The sequence below is a fragment of the Pieris napi genome, chromosome 13, assembly GCF_905475465.1.
Source record: "Pieris napi chromosome 13, ilPieNapi1.2, whole genome shotgun sequence".
Classification (NCBI taxonomy): Eukaryota; Metazoa; Arthropoda; class Insecta; order Lepidoptera; family Pieridae; genus Pieris; species Pieris napi.
In genome coordinates this window covers 8,844,789-8,868,658 of record NC_062246.1, presented here as the reverse complement: position 1 = coordinate 8,868,658, position 23,870 = coordinate 8,844,789, and the positions used below count along the sequence as shown (strand labels likewise).

Genomic DNA, 23,870 nt, shown 5'->3' with positions numbered 1-23,870 from the left:
ACCTTTTGACTTCCCGGGAATTAAAGGGTGTCAAAAAGTGAGTGCTTTTTACATGTGCCAGCTAATGCTTTGTTTAAAAACATTCCTTAATCTAATAAGACACTTATGTGTGATAGAAATATCCAAGTATTTTCACTACAGATGGAGCAGGCCTAGTGTCTGACAGGACAGCCTTGAAATTGATCTTTACATTTGTTCGTTGGTACCCTACCTCCTCACAAAGGAGGAGACCCTATCTCCTCACAAAGTTTTCTTTGGCAAACACTGAAGAAATCAAAGAACCAGACATAAACAGTCCCTATATGAATCCAAGACCTCTCTGGTATTACTTTTTCTACACCACTGAGTAATAGTGGTATAAGAACTAATAATAGGCGTTAGGCATACTATGTGCATTTAAATGGAAAAACGTTTTTGATGTGTCGATTCTACACGCGCATGCGCTTTGTTCTTGGCGAAAGGGGACAGCGGGATGCTGAGGAACTGCAAATGTATGGAGTCGTGTTTAAACTATTTTTATAAAATCTTAATAAGAAAACTTGTGTGAATAAAGTATATCTTTCATATTCTCACTATAATAAGAAGACAATTTCAAGTGCTTAGTACCTGAATTGTAGCGAATTAAAATTGTGGTAATGTTTTAAAATATACTAGGTATACAGAAATAGAAAAAATTTTGCTTGAGAAATTTAATTTTAAAAAGCAAGTAAATTTATAAAAATATTACTTTTTTGCTTTCGCTAACAAAGTTTCACAAAAGCGAAACATTTCATACAAAATGCAGCGTGAAAGGCATATAATCGGTATGAATTTTTCACAAGCCAATTAAATTAAAAATATAACACTCCATAGATTTCGCTGTTCCTCTGCACAACATCCCTCAGTGCGGGGTGTGCTCCAAGTCAGAACAAGGACTTTACCGTGAAATTACAATAAAATAATCAAAAAACAAATGCATTAATGTATTTAATGTCATTTTGGCTTAGTGCTCGGATTAAGTGAAGTGCAAAAAGCTGTAAGTACTAAAAATAGGCCTATTTAGAAAATAGGTATCTAGATTGAGGTTTTAGGCTCACCTTTTGTGTGATAGGAATACTTCTAGTGTGAAATAAGAGGACTCTTTGAGAGCAGAGAAAATTAAAACATCTTTTTAATATGAATCGTTTTATAACCTCAAACTTTTAGATGATACTTTATAGTTAAAATTGTTTACGTAAATGTCACTACTTAATAAGGTAATAGACAAATATAATGTTCGGAATCAACTCTTTAAAAAAACGGACACGAATGAAATTAAATTAAATTTGTACTTAATCATCGCGTAAATTAATACGCGTGAAGTGAATTTTGGTATTTTTTTAAATTAATTTTTGATAAAAAAAAATTGCAAACAAATAAGAAGTGGTCGGCAATAAAGTCAAGAAGGTTTTTTAATATTTAATTAAATAAAGTACAAATGTACCTTGCCAACATTACAGCTAATAATAGTGAACTAATAGTGAGTTAATGATAGAATCCTTCTGGGCATTATTTCGATACTTTTAATAACGTTTTGAGGAATATATATTTAAAACCTTTTTCGTGCCATAAGTCTTCATCATCATTTATCTCTTACTCTTCGGTCATAATTTTGTACCATTAATTACATAATAGAACAGTTAAGTAATTGGATCTTGCAATAGGATAATTATGGACGATCTAAATGCGAAAACAGGCCAACCTAGGTCAGACGAGATACCTGGATATCCTTGAAGGAGGCCTTCACCTGCAGAAGAGTTCTTCCAAAGCATTTAGGGAATAGATACTTAGTATAGATAAAAATAGTAAAACAGTTGAAAAATTTTTTGCAAGAAATAAAAAGGCTTTTTTATATTATTATCGTGGTTATTTTTTTGTATTTATGATCCTAATTCTATTCTTTGTAGTATAAAAAACGATAATACTTTAAATATAAGGATACAAGTAATATTTAACAAAAGTTCGTGTGATTTTTTTGTTTGAAAAACCAAATTACAAAAATGTTAAACAATTTTCGAACCATTACGACTTAGGGTCCTTCAAGAAAACAGCGTAAAAGGTCTTTAAAGGCCGGCAACTCACTTAAAATCGGGTGAGCCTCTTACCCGTTTACCCCAGTTCTGTAAAAAAAAACAAATGCAATTGATACTAATTTTTCCATATTTAAATAGAACATACAAGTCTTAATTACGTAGGTTTAAAGATTTAAAAAAAAATCTAATTTATTCCGTATAATAAGTAAAATTATATACTTAATTGGATTCATTAATAATAAGTAATTAGTAGATAGTTAATTAATTTTTTAATAATATTAGTTGTAAAAAATTAAGTTAGTTTTTATTAGCGGTCTAGTATTGTATGTATTTTAGGGTAAAACCCTCTTCTATATTTTTCAATCTCTTCCTTTTTTATCCTCCGATTTTCTCAATACATAATTTTAATTATTATGACGTGGATTGCCTTTTTTATTTTTATTATTGTCCTGTCCTTCGTTTGTCATATGTAATGGAGGGTGGTGGTCGCTTTCCCCACGGGGATTGGGGAGAATGGGTCCCGTTAATACAAATACCCAGCTCCTTCGTAACTGTTATGGTAATAAATACATGTATGATTTATAGACTATGTGTGTGTTTGTGTGTGTAGTATAATACATTAACATAATAGATTTCATAGTATAATAATTGTATCGGATTTAATATTTTTCGTATAATCAGAATTGAGATAAATAAAGCTTTGTTCCATAAAGATAAGAGCGTACCAATTCTTAAAACGTCGCATTGTGAGTCGGCGGTGGCATTTAACATTTAGTCTCCTGCCTATTTATTCTATTAAATCATAATTCTATAAACAAATATTTTATATTTTTACCAAATATAAAATCAAACTTTAATTGCTTAAATTAACCAATATTTGCGTTAGGCTCATAATACTAATGATTTTTGTCACTTATATATATAAAAAACATATACATATATGTTTGGTGCCTTTAGGTGGGACGAACAGGTAAAACAGCTTATTAACTATCGCCTTAGGCTAAATTGGCTTCCGTAACCGCTAAAGGCAGTGCCCATGTTTTACTTATAGTCCCGTAATTATGGGTCAGGCGGCCGCGACTTCTACACATCTTTCATATTTGATACGCAAGTATGAGTTAAATTTTGGGACTAATTTCTTTACAGTTTTACAACTTTTTAATTGCACAAATACTAAAATTAAGAGTGGTAACGAGATTAGCACCACTACGTACCAAGCTATAATTGATCAGTTCCAAGCACATTGTTTCTACTCTTTGTATAATCATTATAATAGAAAAAAAAAAACATTTATTCATAGAGGTAGGTATCACATTCTACGATTATGAAAATAATTTTATTTCCTGCCAGTTTTCACATGAATGGCGTATATTTATTTTTATTTATTGATTATCATTAGACATTACATATAAAGACAAGTAACATTATTAGGGATGCAACGGCCTTTTCGCTAACAAGCAATCTCTTAGAGGCAACCATCTTACAGGCAAAAATAGTAAGGAAAATAAAAATACTAAGGGTAAATTACGTAACCAAATGAACAAAAATAAAATTACAAGTAACACTGAAAAACTTAATCTAAAATAAAATATTATGTAAAGTACAAACAAACCACACAGTAAACACTAGAGGTATTATTAAGTAACATAATTAAAAAATATATAATTGAAGCTAGCATTATATATATATATATATATATATATATATAGCATTTTCCTTACATCTGGTATAGTTACGGGGAATACCATTAGGCAAACATCATTAACGTTCGTGCTTTTGCTTTTAGTAGATCCAAATCCACTCACAGAATACTACTCAAGTTATTCATACAAAAATCTCTTATAAATATTGTTTTATATTATTAATTAGATTTTATATCTACGGCTACAAACGGATATCTGCAATATCACTAGTTTCCGAGAGCGTTTTAACGCGATAATACTTCCTAATTCTAAATCAGTTACCATATTATAATACGAGTGTGACCGTTTATATAGAAACGGCATTATATCTGGATCCGTAACCCTTCTAAAAGCGGAGTAACAAAAAATATTTTTGCGCTCGGTCGAAATCTAGTGACCTACTTCAAATACGCAAGGTCCTTGGACAGTAGTATATCGGTTAGGAAAAGGACGTTATTACCTATATCAAGGAATACAGGTTATGTATTCAGGGTGCCGCGCTGACCTGTTTTCAGTGACATTTCGCTGTGACCCAGATCTAGAAGGCTAGGCTAATATGATCTACCAGGACCCACTTGACTTATAGACTTATTATATCTCAACTTGAAACTGCAGTTGGATTTTAATTTCGCCGTTCTCCTTAATTTGAATTGCTTAATGTTGTAAAGAATCCATAGAGGCTAAATTAAAAAAGTCAATGATATATACGTAGATTTGTTAACAACGGGTTGGGTGGTTCAATTGATGTCGTTATTACTTACTACAATGATAATAGAATCATAATATTTTACATTAGAAAACCGCTGTGGTTTGTATAAATGTAACCATAGCAGTCTTGTCTCATAAAAAAAGCTTTTAAGCTTTTAGCTTTTCAAGTTACTTTTTATGTTGGTTAACTAATGTGACTGGTAGTCCATTTATCAGCAAAAACCCAAAACGTTATTTCGCCATAGATGTTGTTTGCTCTCGTTCAGAGCCAAACTTGCGTTACCGCTCAGGTTTGAACGTCATATTTCTTGTTAACTATGATCTCCGTCCTCCATGGCTTGCTAGCTAGTTGGTTGGATAACGGGTAATTGTGTAATAGTATTGAAGTTTTTGCTCATCAATAAATAATAACAATCACCTAGACACAGAAATGTACGCCCCAAGCTTATGTTTACAGGTGTTCCAAGAATCTCCTATGATTATGGTTTATATGAATTGTGTGTTCCTAGGTTATGCGGAACAAAGAGTGTGCAATGCACCCGGGTAACAGGTGACGTTGCCGGCTCCACCCGCGGAATATGTCATGGGACTCGCTCGAGTCACGCGACTTCCTCGGGTAAGTGGTTTTTCATTTATATATGTCGCAGTTAACTAGCTTAATTAGCCGTTCAATTAACAGCCTAGGCGTTTAACTAAATGGCGCCGTTTAACAAGCGGCCTGAAAGATGTTCAGCTAGTTGATCAAACAGCTAGCAAAATGACTTGATTAGATGACTAGCCTGTTGACTGTTAATTATAATTTAATTCCACTTTCTGCTACTCTTGAAACTCGAAACGAAACTCTTCCAACTGTCAATATGGCGTCGGCAAATGAACGGCGGTGTTTTCCTAAGTTTCATGTAAAACAACAAGTACAATGGAAGAGTGTAGTGACAATAATAATTTGAATTTGACTCAAGAAATTTAATTTTAAAAGAAATCTTTTATGTCGTATGTTTCATCTTTTTTATTTCTGCCAAATAATGACTCTATCGTACGAACGGCCTAAGTATTATTAAGTACGCTACGGCTGAATATCTTTCAGGCCGCTAGTTAAACGGCGCCGTTTAGTTAAAAGGCTACGCTGTTAATTGAACGGTAAATTAAGCTAGTAGGCTGCGACATATACATCAAATGAAAAGAGGGAAAGGAAAAACTTTATTATACATAATAAAAAAGGATATTTTGTTAAAAAGAAAGTGCTCTAGCACCCTCACACATTCCCCGTGACGTGGGCAGCTAGTCCCTTTGACATGTTAACAGTCCTCGATGTAATAATTTCTACATAACACTTACATTTTATAATTAAACTATTGTTGCAACTAATTAGTAATCTTATGTTTACTTACCGTTTCCGCATTGGACAGGTTTACGATTGTTAGTGAATGTATAAAGTTTTGATCCTTGGTGAAATGTTTGAGTATAGTTGTCTAACCGTTAAAAGTTTTGTTTCGTTGTACAATTTTGAAGTTGAGGAGGAGGCAATTTGGTATTTTAGTGTGTACTAAGCGGGAATGATACAATAGGCGCTCGTTATAAGCTCGGGTTGTTTCCTAATCTCTACATTTTGTCGTAGACTGCCGTAGAATATTAGATATATTTGGTATTAAGTGTGGTGCCACACTAAGAGCTGGACGTAGTACAAATGTATTGCTTAAATCGAGTATTTTACCTACAATTATGCAGAGAATGAAAAATAAAAATATTAGTTATGATACCCGACAGCGTCTTGCATATTCATTTAATTCGTTAGCTTAATTAATTCGGGAACTTAAACTCTAAACTAGTCTAAACTAACAGTTTTTGTTGCGTACCCTTTTAATAATGATATAGTTAAAAAAATAGCAGAAGCGTGAGCTAGTATTGGGGGAAATAAATGTTTTACTCTGACGCCAGAACTTCGTGCACGCTACTATAAAACAAAGGATACAAATTAAATAACCTTTTATGTATTTCAGCAGGGCGCCTGCGCACCAGCTGTCTGCTTCGCGGTTGATTAGCTCGCCTGACCCATCGCGACACCGTCACGATGAACCACCAGGTCAGCTTCTTATTCTTACTATTTTAGTTATACATATACATTTTGTTTCATTCAGTACTAGTTATGGGTCATAGAGTTGTTTTTAAAGAATTTTAAAATTAATTATATATATGTACTCACTATTTTTACTATCACTGATAAATTCGGGATTAAATTTAGTAGATTATACTTTTTGAATATCATATTGTGTATCCATAAAAAAAATATAATGAAAGAAGCTCAACGAATAAGTATCGCAATATAGCGAGGAAATGGTGCGAGCGTTAAAGGTACACTGCTATAGGGAGCAAACTTTTAATTTTTATTTCTATTTATAATTGATTCATTATTATAATTACTATGTAGGTTAACAATATTATAAATACTGTATATTTGTGTGTTGGAAAATAATTCCTATAAAAAAAAAATATGTTTAATTAAATTGTTTTTGTTTAAAAAATATATGTTTAATTAATTTAATTGTTTGTTTATAAAAAAAATAATTAGAAATAAAATTAATAAGACATGCTAACACGCGGCACTTAAAAAACTTCCAAGATTCACAAAACTTTCAACCCGCAAAAGCTATCGGGTCGTCGCTTGACGCTTTTAAAGTAACAACAAGAAACTTCTCCATCATTGTGATATTGTTGGCCCAAGTGCAAGATGAAAATTTTCGTAAACACAACTATTATTTATACAAAGAATTAGTGGCGCAACATCCTTTTGAGGTCTGGGCCTCAGATTTCTGTATCTGTTTCGTGATAATTTGTCAATCTAATAGGAAAGTAGGTGATCACCCTCCTGTGCCTGACACACGCCGTCGACTTTTAGCGTCTAAGCCAAGCCGGTTTCTTTCACCTTTCGAGCGAATGTTAAAAGCGTACATGGAAAGAAAGTCCATTGGTACAGCCGGGGATCGAACCTACGACCTCAGGGATGAGAGTCGCACGCTGCAACAACACTGCTCTATATTATATAATCCAAACGCGTATTTTCAAAGGAAATAGGTCAATCGAATGGATTTAAGGTTACCTAAAAACGCGCACACACCACAGATAATACAAGCAAATTATTAGCACATTGTATTTGTTAGTACATAATTTTGGTCGTATATATATGTGATCCGATTTGGCTATTTTTTTTTAATATTGTTTCATAAAATTGTAGTGTTAAATAAATCAATATTTTGTATATTGCAACCGGTATCAACACAATGTATGTTTTTTAATACATTTAGCAGAACTGTACTCGTTCTCCGAGGAATTCCCAACAGAGGTGCGCAATGGGCGATGGGGGGCGCGGTTCGGGCCAGCACATCGGCCTTCTATGGGATGGTGTGAATGCTTCCGGATCGTAAGATCTAGAATCGACCAATATCTAGCCAGGCGGAAGGTAAATAGTCCAAATTAAATATATACTTATGCTAGTTATTTAAAGAAATACGATGTAATGGACGGTATAAAAGTGTGAAAAACTAATTTTGAAGGAATTGTTCCGTTCTTCAAACGTAAATATTTATCTTCAAATATATGCCTAATGTTTAAAACGTATGTTGCGTACATTAAAAATGTAATTATAATAATCTAGGTAAGTATATTACAAACGCAAGGACGAAATTAAAAAGCATAAAGTTATTCTATACAAAATGCTAAGTCCGTTATTCCATTAATAATTTTTAGTAAAAAGGTTATGTAGTGCGCCATCTCTTTGGTAATTTTTATCTGTGGCAGCGCAGTGACGTCTGGACTTTGGCGCCAATTTTTGGTTTTCGAAATTTAAATGTATTGTAGGCTAAATTGAATAATTACTTAGAATGAACTGAACTTAAATTATAGTTTTGTTTAAATTATGATTGTTATGTTAATCAACAAATTATATAAAACCAAAAATCTATGTTTTCAGATAGAGCGCGGGGTAAGACTATACGGTCAGAATGAACAACGTCAAGCGGTTAAAATATGGCTGTCTGCGTTACGAGGCGTTAGACATCGGAGCGATAAATTTGCATTGCTCGGACATCTATACCAGGCTTTTATGGACTTTGGAAAGTATAGGTAAGATGTCTTTAAAATAAAACCTGAATTGCAAATATTAATGTGTTTTAATTAAACAACATTTTCACAATATGCATTAATGAAACTTTTCTTGCCTCATTAAAGACTTTTATGGGACTTAGTAATACTAGATAACCATGTTTAATGTTATATTTTTGACGTCTTAATAATACGTTTAATTCAGGCTAAAAATTAACATAAATGTTAGAGTGACAGAGTTATCGGCAATTTTCCTTTTTTTAACTAAACCTATAGCTTCCGCAACGCAGTGTCATGGATGCAGGGCACCCGGCAAAAATCACCTAGTCTCCAATTGTTGCTAATTAAAAGAGGCTGTAGCGTTAATTATATAAACAGCGCTGCCGCGACAAAGCAGTCCAGACAGCATTCTGAAGAAGTTCTTCCAGAACTCGCGTCGAGCGTGTACGAGATCCACAGAATTCTGGCAGAATAAATAATAAAGTTACTGTTATTCTCTCTCTCTTCAGACGGTAGCTCATGTCTGTGCCTCGTAGTCAGCAAGGAAACATCTGCAGCGGTCTATCTGTTTCCACCGGTTTCTGTCCATCGCCTCTCTTATTACAGTGTATAGTTTTGAGGCCGATGAGTCTTGTACTTGATTGGTCCTTCTAATTGGTGAACGGCTACGTTCACATCGCCTCTGCGCATTATATGGCCGAAATATGGTAGACAGTTCGTATGCGGAATTGGGCCAAGATCGATGTATTGGTGTTCTTGGCAGTCCACGATATTCTTAACATTCGCTTCCAGCACCACATCTCAAAGGCATCTATTACTTTAAACTTATTGGCAATAACGATAACTCTACATAAGTAAATCTTTCAGGGAATCTCTGGAGTTTGCAAACCGTCAACTGGGCATATCAGAAGAGCTGGATTCAGCTCCCATGAGGGCTGAAGCTTATCTCAACCTGGCCAGGTCTCAACAGACACTTGGCGGATTAGACAGGCAAGTCTACAATCTTTGTTAAAATGGAATTAGGATGAAAAATTACATACCTATATATTTTTTATTCTTTTGGTATACCTATACATCATTTTCGTACAATTTCAAGATACATGTTTTAAATTGATTTACAAAACAAATTTCTATTTTTAGAGCACTCTCCTACGCTCGTCATGCACTATACAATGACTGTGGGGGAGGCTCGACCGCCGGCTGTGTACATCTCACAGTCGCCAGCGTCAGTTTGGAGCTCGGAGCATTCTCGAAGGCGATGGACAGCTTCCAAAAGGCATTGGCTGTTGCACAAGCACAAAACGATAATACACTTCTACTTCAAGTAAGATTTTTAAGCGATAATTACCGCAAGTTGTATTCAAATATACCAAAATTTCTAGAAGCCTAGTTAGTAGTTCTCTCTATCTGGGTCGGTAACTAATATCTGACTATCGTGGTCAGCTGTAGAGTAAGCTCTATCTATTTATTATTGATTTATGTATCTACTCTTTAACTAAAACACATCCGTCACAATATCTGAAAAAGTTGGAAGAAAATCTATTAAGCGTATATCTGAGTCGAATTATTGCTATCTGACCTTTTCTGGGCGAGGGGGCCGATGGCCGATGGCTGGCCATGCGTCATACCCGTGAACGGGTGCTACTTGTGGTGAATGGTCGTACATGAATTGGTGTATGCGCTGATGTTAGTTATTTCGACTATGTATTTGCGTGCTCCTATTTCCGTTGTGTAAAACATGAAACCTGGCGATTAAAAGAGTGGCGGAGAGTTTATTGCCAGTTCTTCTCTTCCGTTCTACGCCCTTGATTTGAGAAGTATTTAATGTATATTTATTTTTTGACGTTCATAAGTGTACATTGTGTTACCTATATGAATAAATGATTTTTGACTTTTTCTGTAAACAGGTCCCAAACCATGTTTTTTCTACCAATTCCAGGTATATGTAGGTCTCTCAGAACTTTGGCGTCGTCTTCGTGATACAGAAAGAGCTGTTGCTTGTGCGGCGCGCGCATGTGACCTCGGCCGCGGTCCTCGCGCGGCTGATCTCAACACTCGACACCACAGACTTGCGTTATTGCAAATGGCCGCTGCGCTAAGGGCAAGAGGAGAGTTGGGGGACGCGTACGATTATTGTAATGTTAGTTTTATTTTTTTAGACTGAAAATATGATTTTGAAATATTAGTAATTTTTCGTAATAACTTAACTATCTGAGTCTATCTTCTCTTTATTAATACTTTTCAATAATTAACTATATACCTAAGGCATAATATATGTTGGGTATGTCCATGACCACAAAAATAGGACAAACACATGATATAAATTGACATACATACAAAAATATAAAAAGCGGTGCCGTCCCTATAACATGTGGACACGACCAGCGAAATCAAGAAGATACAATAAACAGTGTTAATACAAACGACCATCAAATTAAAAATACAAACTATAAAAAGAATTAAACTATTTGAACCAAGAAAAGAAATTATCGGTACTGTGTCCTAATTCTACTCTTAGCTGAGGCCAGAAAACCATGAAAAATTTCAAAACTCTGTGCAATATCATTATGGTAGCGACATAACCTATTAATTGGAGTGTTTCTGCCAACGTTTGTTCGGCAATGTGGGATGTGAAAACATCTTCGATTGTATAAACGACTGTGAGTTATAGGAGTATTACGTTGTCTTTATTCCTTGTATTTCCTGGAAATCCTGGGAAAGAACAAATAGGAAGAACATTCATTTCCACTATTAAATTTTTGAATCTGCAAGTTCAAATAGTTTTTTATATTCCTTTGTTCGTTGTGTAAGTATTAATGAATAGAAGCAAATTTCTAAACAATTCCAGGAAGCCCTGCGTCTCTCAACCGTGGCAGGCGATCAAGGCAGTTTCGCACGAGCTGTGAGAATAGCGGGGGACGTATACAGACGAAAATGTGACTTTAACAAGGCTTTGAGGTAAGAATTTATATATTTGTGTAAAGTCTTTATCTCAGTCTTTAAACAACGGAAAGTTGCGTACCTGGGCCACGTGTTGCGCCATCACCGCTATCACCTCCTTCAATTAATTATAATGGGTAAACGCCGTATTGGAAGATGGATGAAATAATGGCTTCGCAACGTTAGATTTGAACTTTTCAGACATTACGAAGTAGCAATGGGAGCGGGGCAGTCTTTGGGGGACCGTTTGGCCCAGATGGAGGCAATGGACGGTGCGGCAAGATGTCTTGAGGCGCTTCGGGTCCAAGGACGAATATGCAATTGCCGCCCTCTGGAGTTTAACACGCGGCTGCTGGAGGTTGCTACTTCTGTTGGATCTAAGGTATACTATATATTTCAAATAACAATGCCCACATATAAGCAACTGTCAGCAGATAAGCTGCTCAGTGTACAAGTGTGCAACACTGCGTGCACAAAAGTAACCACAGCATTGCCGGTGGAGACAGAAGCCAAACATGATGTTCTGCTATTGTTTACACAGAATTTTTGTAAACAAATGTGCCGCACGCTATTTTATTGGAATCATAACTTTAAGGTCCCAAAGTCACACGAGGATATTTAAAGAACTAAATTTAAAATACTTATGAAAATGGTATCGCTGTCGAAAATAGAAGTTACAGAACTGATAACCTACAGCACGTGCTGCCTTGCGATTCTGTAACTCACTTTTCGAACTCTCACAGCGGTTTTCGCAGCGGCGGTCGCGCTCAAATCAGTCGTGAAGAAGTCATTTTACAATTTGGCATTCTGATAAACAATAAACTACAAGCTCCCTCCACTTGTCAAGACGTAATATGAAATTGCTTAACAGAATACCATGATATTCCAAAAATGGAAGGGAGCATTATTAGTGCGAGGTGAACTCACGAAGCCTGCTGGTGTAGCCGTGACGGTCAAATCCGGCCATCGACTGTATACAGTTAATCTTTACAATAGGTATAATGTACATGTCTACCAGCCAAATGAAGTAGCCATGTCCAAATAGCCAGGGTGTAAAATATTTAGCTGGAATTTCGCTTCTTTTTACACGCTTTATATTAGCTTCACCTGTATGTATGTATGTATGTAACCGACTCCTTCGGACTCGACTTTGATCCACTTTAAACGGACAGATTTAATTAAAACTTTGTACACTTATAAAGAATCAGCGACAATATAATAATTTCATAGGTTTATCTCGAAAAAACAATGAAATTTTTTTTAAGTCCACAAAGCAGTAGGTATTGCTTGCTAAAAAAAAATTAAATTGAGACAACACGTCTTGCTGCTAGGACTAAAAAGTGAAAAATAATTCCTAATTTAGGCTGAAAAAGCGTGGGGCGCTCTGTGCCATATTTTTCGTCTATCGAGCAACCCACGCTTTTTCACAATAAAACCAGTATTTTTTGTTCATTACCATTTTCAGCCTAAATTAGGAATTATTTTTCACTTTTTAGTTTGATGTGCTTTAAAAGCGTGTTTTATAGTTTTTTTAAACTATATTTATTCCAATAAATGTTCTTATTCCAGATGCTAGTCCGCCGCGTGCGTCTACGTTTAGCTGAGATCTACACAGCGTTGGGAGATAACAACGCAGCCGCAAGACAACGCAAAGCGGCTGGCGCTTGGGCTGCACCTGCTTGTGCTAAATGCCGGGAACCACTCGCTGATAGACCAGAACCGTTGGCTTCTTTACCTTGCGCGCACATCGTTCATCACGCGTGAGTATTTCCAATGGAGATTTCTTTATAGGACAAATGTGTCTACGGGATCCCCAAAAATAGCAGTCATCGCAGACGGCATCATTGTAGTGGCGTTGCCAGGCTTTGAGGAAGGTGTATGATGTTTTTTTACACAATTGGGGGCGTATCTCCAAGGATGACCGGGCGTGGATTCCACAGTTCGCTAGTTCGCAAAAGAAAATTTCTTGTGAAGAGGACCATGAAATACTTCTAGTCGTCAAGGTGATGCCGATGAGATTTTGAGTAAGTACAGCTCGTACGGTGGGGAAATGAGGCAGGAGGGATCAACCAAAATGACTCTTCCAGACACTCGAAAAAAAATTGCCAGGACTTTACAATACTTACTAAATTTGAGTTGCCTACCTATTGAGAAAAAAATTTCTAGATACTGATACAGAAATCTGAGAACAAGGGTTGTCACGCTCCTATTTATATGAATCAATTATATTTTATTTTCATTTTATTCGTGTTTCAGGTGTATGCCGGAGTCGTGGTCCCGCCGCTCAGTCCGCAGTGCGGGTGGGGAATGCGCCGAATGTGCCTCCCCCCGCGCACCACGTGACCCACCCCCTGCACCACCCGCGCCGCGTAACCTACCCGCACAGGTGAGTTAAGCTAAAAAATCTGAGCAAATGATTTACGTCGTGTAGCAAAAAAATTATTTAGAACAAGTAATATTAATTACATATTTTTAATTAACTTAAACAAAGCTTATGAGTTCGACCTGTATGTATTCTTCCAAATAGTGAAATAATCTTTCGTTAGTGTATGTATGTTTGTTCACAAATTTCTCGGTAACTAAACGTATATATAATATCAAGGTGGATACGATTTAACAAGTGGAATTTTTTTTTTCTACACCAGGACTTTCCATTCGGATCTCCTCCACCAATGAGAGAGCCAGACTTAAACTCGGTTCGTTCCGACCAAAGCAGCCAGGAGGAAAGTGTATAATCATCATAACGTTTTACGAAGCCCGGTGAATAAGCTCAAAAATTATTCTAACCTGCCCTGCGATTCTGTAACTCACTTTTCGAAAAGGTGGGAGCTTGTAGTTTATTGTTTATCAGAATGCCAAATCATAAAATGACTGCTTCACGATTGATTTGAGAGCGACCGCCGATGCGAAAACCGCTGTGTGAGTTCGAAAAGTGAGTTACAGAATCGCAGGGCTGTTGGAGACTACTTTATGTGTGTACTTTATTTTTTAAAATTTAATTATCGTAATATATTACGAAACTTATATAATAGCAATAATATTTATTGTGCCAAGCATCGACTTACATTGGTAACACGTCGCTGGAGATGACAACTTGAGCAGAGCTCTGTGGCCGTATTTAATTAACGATGTACGAACACGTATATATATATTTATAGTAGCGGACCCGACAGACATTGTCCTGCATGCTATTAAACAAAATATGAAATGAAAGAAAAATAATATTTTTTTATTTAGTTTGCATAGTTTTTCTATTCCAGCCATTCAGGGCGTCACCCAAACGCATACAAAAAAATTCATTCAAATCGATCCAGCCGTTTAAGAGGAGTTCCGTGACATACACATTATACACGTTGTCCTGCATGATATTTCAAGCTATTAGGATATTAAAGTATGAAAGTACCGACTGCAGCGCCACCTGCCGGGCTGATTTGAACACACACAAAAAATTTCATCAAAATCGGTCCAGTTGTTTGAGAGAAGTTCAGTGAAATACACACTCACAGAAGAATTATATATATGTATAAAGATATAGAGATTATGCGTATAAATATATCTGTTGCAAAGCTCTTTTTTATTTGATTTTTAATGTAGAAATAATATATTTTAAAATTTATCTTCGTTAATTTGATATATATGTATACTCATTCTTGGTATAATACCTACTATACAATATTTAAATATTATTTACCTGTAAATTATAAATTGTATAAAATTTGTTCGAATATTAAGAATATATTTTTATCATTGTGCGCGAGATATAGCAAAATCGATATTATTAAAAAGTTTTATATATTAAATATTGTATATGTGTAATTGGTGTACTAAATTAAGTGGGTTTGTCAAAAATATTAAATTAAAAATGGCTAAGCTGGCTGAGCGTGAAACGCTATCGTTTTCATATCGTTAATATGTCGCTGTCAAAGTATTTTCAACTTATTGATGTCATGTGAATAATTATAATAAATAAATATTTTTTGTTATTACCATATAACAATTAAACAAAATGTATATTTTAAAGGCTTTTCCAGATTGCGCGCAATAATTTTATGTATATAATTTTTTATGTATCTATCTTTTTGAAGTTAATTTGTAAGTTTTAATAACTAAGGGCCACATTTACTGCCAGACACATTTAGTCAAATAGAAGTAAAATGCACTAGTTTGGAAATAGCACTAAAAGACCAACACAATATTAATAATAGGTGCCCTGAACATTTAATGTAAACCAAAAATAATAAGAATTAATGAGATACTCAAAAGATTTTTTTCAGATTAAATAGGATTCATAACTTTTTTTATTTTGTTCGGGGCACTAATAATAACTATTAGCCAAGCAGAGTATATACAATATAGAAAAACTATTTCACGTACGATCAAATTCGCACAGATTAATGCAAAAATACAATTAATGTAAGGGACAGGTATCAAATTACAATTATTCCTTCAAAACCAAATACATACTTGATTAATATAATACTAATATTTTGTTATTTATATATACTATAAACCTATAAAAAATTGTAGCGTAATTATACCTTAATGGCAGCTGTTTTAATATTATAATAAAATAATAATTTTTAAACATTAGATACTTAACATAGACAATCGCAGTAAAATATGCATACCTAGTGAATACACATAGTTCAATTTGGGTTATTTTATAAATAAAGCAGAAATCAGAGAAAAAATATTATATAATAATTATTTGTCATTTATTGTATTTTATGTTACGAAATTAGTATAGCAACTATGTAAATATATTTTCTGTAATAATAATCAGGAAAAAAGTAAATCAAAATATAAATAATATTTAAGGTATAGGTAGAAAATATATAATTTTATTCTTATATAAATATAACTATTGTTGTTGCCAAAAAGATTTATTTAAATTCACTAAAATTCTATTTACACTCAAATCTATCTACTATATAGATGTATCTTTATGTATAATTTATAAATGCTATATTCACAACGAAAAAGAAAACTGTAACCGTTGTTTAGATTCGTAGATTTATTTCGTACTTTTTTTAGATATATATAGTTATTAAGCATAGATATATATAATAGTATGCGGACATACAGAAATTTGTCATATTCTCTATGTATTTGTATGTTTGTATATAATTCACAATGTTACAGCTGGATTACACTTACTTAATGACACATAAACAAACAGATCGTATAGAAATGTTCCTAATATATGCTAAAAGTGAATATAGCATTTTCAATATATTGGTATACCTCTTGCAAGTTCAAATTGTAATCATACATTTCATATTATATTGTATAAACCAAATTTAAGAATTAAGAATTTATACCAAAGCCGCCGTCGTATATTTCAAATTTCTATTAGCTAGAATAATTTGAAGAAAATCCAGTGAATTTAGTTTTAGACTCGCCCTTACGGGTTTAAACTTACGTAAACTTCCTTAGAAACTACTTTAAATCTCGCTAAACGCAAGTTCAACATTTTAAGTTGCATACACATTAACATTCTCTCAAAGTTAACTGTGGTTAGTGAATATAAGAAAAAGTATAAAATATATATCTTTAAGCAGAAACTCGTGCTCACCATACTAAATTACGATAGTTTGATAAGTTTTGGCTCTTACTACATATTTTTTTTAGTAAATTTGTCGAATCACGGCTCTACCTAAAAACAGCTCCAAATTTTTTTCTATCGTTCTTTACGACTTGTATATAATACCTCAAGTAATATTGAGGACGCACATGGCTTTGGACCCTAAAAAATTTTATAAAAAAATACTGATAATATTATGTAAATGATATTGTCTCAGAGTCCCAGTGAATTAGATTAGGTTAGGTTAGATTTTTTTTATTCTAAGTGGCGTTTGTGATCAGGTTAGGTTAGGTTGAATCCAAAAAAATTATCTACTTTAATTCATTTCACAAATAACGATGTTTTAATTAATTTCTATGGGGTTAAAGAGCATGCTCCACATTATTGCATGGTACACCATTGCCGAGTTATGAAAATATGTAGAATAACATTTGGAGCTGTTTTAAGGTAGAGACGTGATTCGACAAATTTACCATTTTTTTGTTCTACTAGTAGAACTAGTAGCTACTGTAAAAAATACAATTAATAGTTAGTGACACCTTAATTGCCTGTGGATATAGTTTATTTATTTGTTCTAATGCACATAACATGTAATTAGCGAAAAGCAATATAATATGGAATTTATGAATATATTCTGTTGTTATAGATTAAGACCTCAAAGGAGCACGCAGTCGTAGTCTGCACAATGTAGATATTTAGTTATGACCTAGGACTAATTGATAAATTGGTGGATTTATAGTAGTTATAAAAATAAAATCATGTATCCTTTAAATAATAATATTTGTCCTTAATCCTTTAAGAAATAAGCGTGAGCTAATTTCATTCTCATACAAATTTGTTTAGCGATAGTGGGTCACGCCTGTCGAAAAGTGATTTTGTCTCAAGCCCCTGTTGATTCATTGAGTATTGTTTCTTCTTCCTTATAATGCCATCTCCTTTTGAAGGTTGGCGATCATCTGAACTTTAATTTTGGATGCATTGTCTAGGATTCTTCAATCAAGACGTGCGTTTGCGGCCAGGTCTACCTGCCACTTTCTTGTGTGATTAGTTGAAGGAGCTTGTATTTTCGTATTTAAAAACTGACATTATCGCTTTGACGTCCGCGAAATTATCGTAAAGTTCGTGCTCTAGTCAAAACTTATATTTTTGACAGTTCGAACACGATTGAGTAACAATTTTAATAATAATTTTTCACCAATTTATCATTAAATTAAAACCAAAAAACACTTCGTCCTTCTCAAAAGCGTTCCTATTGATTTCGGCCGTATCTTTTTAATATCAATCTCAATATATTATTATAATAAATAAATTACATTAATTGTCATAGATTTAAAAAAAAACATTTATTATTAAAAAACGAAGTAATAATGAAACAACCATGCTCATGGTGAACATATAGAACATATATCTCTACTGAGATTTGTTTGGTAACGTAACTGTAATTTATTGAGATTGGTAATATTTGTCTTTTGCTTGTTGGCATAAATAAAGAAAATATTTTTGTCTATCACTTATTTCCCAAAATTAAATTTAATGCACTTTGGGTATATTGTATTATAGTTAAGAGGATTGATTTTTCAATTGTTAATTGAAATTTATAATCTCTTAGTAATATAGACTAAAGTTTGCCTTTAAAACATTTTAATAATACATTATATGATTATTTCAGAAACATACGCCATCTATTAGTGCAATACATAAACTTTACGTTGTTACTTCAACAGTGCAGATGGCGTATAAAACAATTGCACAAATAAAAATAATAAAATAAGTGTGGCACTCGGGGACTGCCGCGGTAAAGCATAGCATTTTTTATAAACTTATGCAATATAATTATTTATTTATTTAATTTATTTAATTCAATCTACCACTCTACTCAGACTAACACGCCTGTCCGATCACGCTAAACCGATGTGAGACGCAGTATGCGTTCTGTCCCGCTCTAACGCGTATTGGCCGCACCTAAATTACGTCTTCGTGTGTTAGGTTTATTTCGTTACGGAATTTCTTGATTCGGTCGCCGCGCTCAAAGCCCTCGATAAAAGCTATGCAATAGCTTAAAATACAATTTTACATTAATATAATATGAAGTACCTATGGCAAATTAAGAAACTGGTCGTTTGGCCAGGTAAACATAATCAATTTTTAATTTTGTATATACTTTGAGAAATAAGTTGAAAAATCATTCCAAAATTGTAAAGAAATGTTATTTGTAAATATCACCAATCCAAATAATATTTTTTGCATATTTTCATAGTTAAATTAAGTTCTGTTTATAAAACTAAACAAAAAAATTTACGCCAATTTTTTAATCGTTGTATTATCATGTTCTTTTTACGTTTATAAATTTTTATTTGTTTCTAAATAGATTTATAAACATTGTTTGTTGTTAACATTTTTAGGTTACAAATATATTGTATGTTAATAAGTAATTAATTTTATAATTAATTATAAAATAAGTAATTTTAACTTAATTTTAATTATTATTGTGAAATTTTATGCGACGATTAAAAAATTTGGCCCAAAAGTAAATTTTACAATTCCTTCACTCGTTATTGTTAATGTGACTGTAGTTGTGAATTCGGCGTTGTGTTTCAGACATTCTAGTATAAGTACCGTTAAATTATTAAAATTTTAATTAAAATATATCGATATGAGAATTATTGATTTTTAATTTTTTCCTAAAAAATAAATAATAGAAAATAAATCTGGAATTTCTTTCTTATTCATGTGTGCAAGGGGTATTAAAGGTTTATTTCACTTGAAATTAAATTTAGGAAAGCTTTATACCAAAATCAAAATAAAACAACAACAAATATTTGTAAAGTACCTCCATTTATTTAAACCTAATATAATTATAAAATCGATCAATATATACTACATATTGACTACATACCTATAATCATATAACATTTTATATAAAAAATAAACTTATTTTATATCTTATACCAATTATATTAGAGAGTCGACCATTTCGGAGTAACTCCAAAATGGTCAAAAGTCTAATTCGAAATAAAAATCGTCAAAAAAATACTTTTTTCTTATAAAAATATCGTGCTTATGTTATTAAAATGGCAGTTTTTACGCGAAGCCGTATAATATATAAGGTATATATGGCCTTTTTTCACCAACAGTGTAAGGCCGTATTAAACAAATTATGCTTTAACGTAAGCTGTAATGGTAACAAATACTTTTCGATAGTTGAGAAAAGTTGAAGGAAAAAGCCCTTAATGTAATATAACCTATGTATTTACATTTTTGTTTACAATAAAAAGGCACGATTCAGTTCGAAATAACAATTCAGTGTAGGTTCATTAGAATGTGCCTGTTAGATCTTTAAGCTTGTTGATTTCGGTAATTAGGAACTGAAGTTAATTGTTCCAATATAACAAATGTATGAACATTATGGCACTATAATAATAGAGGGCGCTGATATAAAATTATTGATACATTTTCAAATATTGATAACTTATTCAGCAATAAGCTGTCGGGAGATTAAATACTGTTAAAATTATTTCTTAGCGCATTTACACTGAGAATCGTGGTTATGTCCAATTAAATCAGAGAAATTAGGGTTAAATGTTACTCCAGGGGCGACATATTGGGGGTTAGTACCACTGCCTGAAGTTTCGTAAGTGATAATTTGTGGTTTGGTTGTGTACGTTATGATTTTTGGTTTCGTTGTATAGGTGATAAATTTGGGTTTGGTGGTGTATGTGACAATTTTGGGTTTGGTTGTGAAAGTGAAAATCTCTGGTTTTGTCGTATAAGTAACGATTTCGGGTTTAGTCGTGTAAGTTATTATTTTAGGTTCGGTTTGGAATACTTTTTTCTCTGAGTAAGACGCGCTGAACGCTTTATTGATTGGGGGATTGATTTGGGTGTTGAAACCAGACTCGAAGTTTTGGGCCCCAAATTTGCCGAATTGGTTGATGGTTGAGAATTGTGCTTGGTTGGCCGCTTGACCGGCTCCTTCGAAACCGTACTGGCCTTTACCGGAAACAGCGAAGCCTTTGACGCCTGAGAATCCAATTCCTGATGAACCTTCACTGGCTCCACCGAACTGGGTTTTTAAACCAGAACCAAATTGGGAACCGAACTGGCTATTGACACCTCCAAACTGGGTCTGTACTCCGCTTTTGAAGCCTGTTATTTTTCCGGTGGTGATGGTGGTGAACTGCGCAAATCGTACGCTCTCAATCAAACCAATGGACCATTCGTACCATTCGAGGTCGAATTTGTAGAATGATGCAATCTGGTTGCCGACTTGACATCCTGCAATATACCAATTAATCTTAAGCAAATATTTTTTTAGTAAATTATATAGGCAAGTAAGTTATACCACACCAGTAGTATTTGTCTATTTCTTATTTATTTGTTTCATTCAGTTTTTAATTAGTTTTGTAAAGTTTTTGTAGAATATTCTACTAAATATTTATAATTTTATTTTATATCAATTTTTCACTTTCAGGAAAAAAATTTATACCATTAATAAATTTAATATAAAGAGTGACATATTACCTGAGTCCCAAGAATACACGCCCTGCATCACGTATCGACCATCACCGCTGGTACACGCCAGGGCACTTCCGATATCCACCTGAAATAATCCCAGCATTAAAACTACAATCGGGCTAACTTAAGATACTTAGAGGTTAATCGAAATTTAATGCAATAATTGAACAATTATGGCAAACACAATACAGACAAAAACGATATAAAATAATATTAATAAAACTTAACTACTTAATCCGGTCAAATTAGACTAAAAAATAGGGGTAAGGTTACATTAATTCGCACTTGGCTGAATATTGGTAGGATTGCTCAATACACTATTATAAAGGAAATGTGAAAAGTCCTCATCGATCCGGCACGTGCAAAAAAATTTACTCCGGGTCTAAGATCACAAAAATAGGTTTTTCGCGATTTTCAGCAAAATGGTAAGTTTTATCATAAAATTAGTTTAGACAAAAATTGTAGATCAGATAATTATCTATAAAAAATGTCTAAATACTTTTTTTCCTAAGAGCCACCGTTTTTGAGATATCACGATTCAAAAAGTTAAAAGAGTTGTAATCGTCATAATATGTATAAGTACACCACGTATATACATCACTGAAGCCGTAATACAAGCAAAAATATCGGTCTATCGGTCAGTGTGACTTACACATATAAAATATGAAAATTTCGGGTAAAAAAAACCCAGTCCTTTATTTTCTACGCCAGTGTAACCTTCAGCAACATCGCTCTGGAGTGAAAACACGTGTTTATTGTAACCTATTTTTTCTAACCTATTTCGTGCTGTTGGAAAAGACTGGGGTTGGAAGTTGGTCGACAATTCATTAGAGCCAGTTCAGACTTTACTTCCACCTGCACCAGAAAAACTACTAAACACCATTTTTTGCAACTGTAAAAAGGGATGTAGTGCTAAATGTGGTTGCAAAAAAAGTTGGACTGTTTTGTTCTGTAGCATGTACTAACTGTCAAGGCCGGTCATGCTCCAATGTTGAATTGCCAACAATTGAAGATTCATTTGATGTTGACGAAGAGACATGCGATGTGTCATTATTGGGATAATTTATTAACACCCAGAATGAAGAAGATAAAGAAGAAGAAGGAGAAGAAGGAGAAGGAAGAGAAGAAGAACAAGAACAAGAGAAAGCAGAAGTTAATGATGATTTAGATTCAGACGGATAAATTTTCTTATTTTTTGTAATTTACACCCCTTTCATCATTTTCAACCCTTGTCAATATCTACAGTTATTCAATAGTTTCAAATTAAACAGAATCATAAAAGATCAGTGGAATAGGCCTACCGGGGAAACCACATTAAAAAAAAAGCGCTAAGTACACTACCTCAAAGGTGGCGTGGAAACGCATATTATGACGATTACAACCCTTTCAACTTTTTGAATCGTTATATCTCAAAAACGGTGGCTCTTAGGAAAAAAGTATTTGCACATATTTTATAGATAGTTATCTGATCTACAGTTTTTGTCGAAACTAATTTTATGATAGAACTTACCATTTTGCTGAAAATCGCGAAAAACCCATTTTTGTGATCTTTGACCCGGAGTAAATTTTTTTGCACGTGCCGGATCGATGAGGACTTTTCACATTTCCTTTATAATAGTGTATTGAGCAATCCTACCAATATTCAGCCAAGTGCGAATTACTGTAACCTTGGATGTCTAAATTGACCGGACTATACTAGCAGGGAATGAAAGTAACAAAGGTATTTTAACATTTTAGGAGATTCTGTCTAACGTGGTGTAACCCGCTACTGAAAATACCAAAATCTACGTGGACGTTGATAGGGTCTCTATATGTAACTAGCTGACCGGGCAAACGTCGTTTTGCCATATCATTTATAATAAAAAAATAGGGGTTAATCGTAGAGGGGTGAAAGTTAGGGGTTGTGTGTATCATAAAAAAATAGAAATTAAAAATTTTGTCTAAAAAATAAAATTTAGGGGTGGACTACCCCTAACATTTAGGGCGATGAAAAATAGATGTTGGCCGATTCTCATAGATACCGGATAAGCACAAAAAATTCATCAAAATCGGTCAAGCCGTTTCGGAGGAGTATGGCAACGAAAACTGTGACACGAGTAGAACAAGTAGTACAATTTAAATAATTAAATAAAATGGCGACCAACTGGCGACCTTATCGTTTCTATCTCGTTTTAATTCAAATCTACATTAGGGGCAACAATAAATGCCAGAGCATACTTTAAAAACAAAAATTCATTAGAAGCCCTGAGTGAGGAAATAAAAATTCAAACTCCTTTGTGTCTTTTATGAGATCGT

At 33.6% G+C, this 23,870-nt stretch overlaps 2 protein-coding genes across 7 annotated transcripts in view; one reads left to right on the top strand and one right to left on the bottom strand.

Annotated features, from left to right (window-relative positions):
- The first annotated feature begins 888 nt into the window (after positions 1 to 888).
- LOC125055308 (43 kDa receptor-associated protein of the synapse homolog) lies at positions 889 to 14,326 on the top strand. 4 transcript variants are annotated; one of them, XM_047657729.1, is made up of 13 exons: positions 889 to 1,015; positions 4,951 to 5,057; positions 6,442 to 6,521; positions 7,741 to 7,895; positions 8,406 to 8,557; positions 9,404 to 9,526; positions 9,677 to 9,860; positions 10,476 to 10,676; positions 11,385 to 11,494; positions 11,678 to 11,858; positions 13,046 to 13,236; positions 13,733 to 13,862; positions 14,122 to 14,326. In XM_047657729.1, the coding sequence occupies exons 2-13, from the start codon at positions 5,020 to 5,022 to the stop codon at positions 14,209 to 14,211; spliced, it is 1,635 nt and encodes a 544-aa protein (XP_047513685.1). In that variant the 5' UTR covers positions 889 to 1,015; positions 4,951 to 5,019; the 3' UTR covers positions 14,212 to 14,326. The 4 variants fall into 4 exon arrangements, with proteins under 4 accessions (XP_047513685.1, XP_047513683.1, XP_047513686.1 ...); XM_047657727.1 differs by having other exon boundaries at positions 6,439 to 6,521; XM_047657730.1 differs by having other exon boundaries at positions 7,744 to 7,895; positions 14,122 to 14,325.
- Positions 14,327 to 19,876: 5,550 nt separating this feature from the next.
- The window catches only part of LOC125055288, a 43,928-nt gene continuing 39,934 nt past the window's right edge, over positions 19,877 to 23,870 (bottom strand). For all 3 annotated transcript variants that reach the window (XM_047657682.1, XM_047657684.1, XM_047657683.1), the window contains 2 exons: positions 21,582 to 21,660; positions 19,877 to 21,335 (listed from right to left, as the gene is read on the bottom strand). In XM_047657682.1, coding sequence (XP_047513638.1) covers positions 20,572 to 21,335; positions 21,582 to 21,660 — 843 coding nt within the window. In that variant the 3' untranslated portion in view covers positions 19,877 to 20,571. The remainder of the gene's footprint in view (positions 21,336 to 21,581; positions 21,661 to 23,870) is intronic.

Coding starts and splice junctions, on each gene's coding strand:
- LOC125055308 (XM_047657727.1), top strand. CDS start 5,020: ATGTCATGGGACTCGCTCGAGTCACGCGACTTCCTCGG. Junction 6,522..7,740: donor CCGTCACGATGAACCACCAG/GTCAGCTTCTTA, acceptor TAATACATTTAG/CAGAACTGTACTCGTTCTCC. Junction 11,859..13,045: donor CTACTTCTGTTGGATCTAAG/GTATACTATATA, acceptor TTCTTATTCCAG/ATGCTAGTCCGCCGCGTGCG.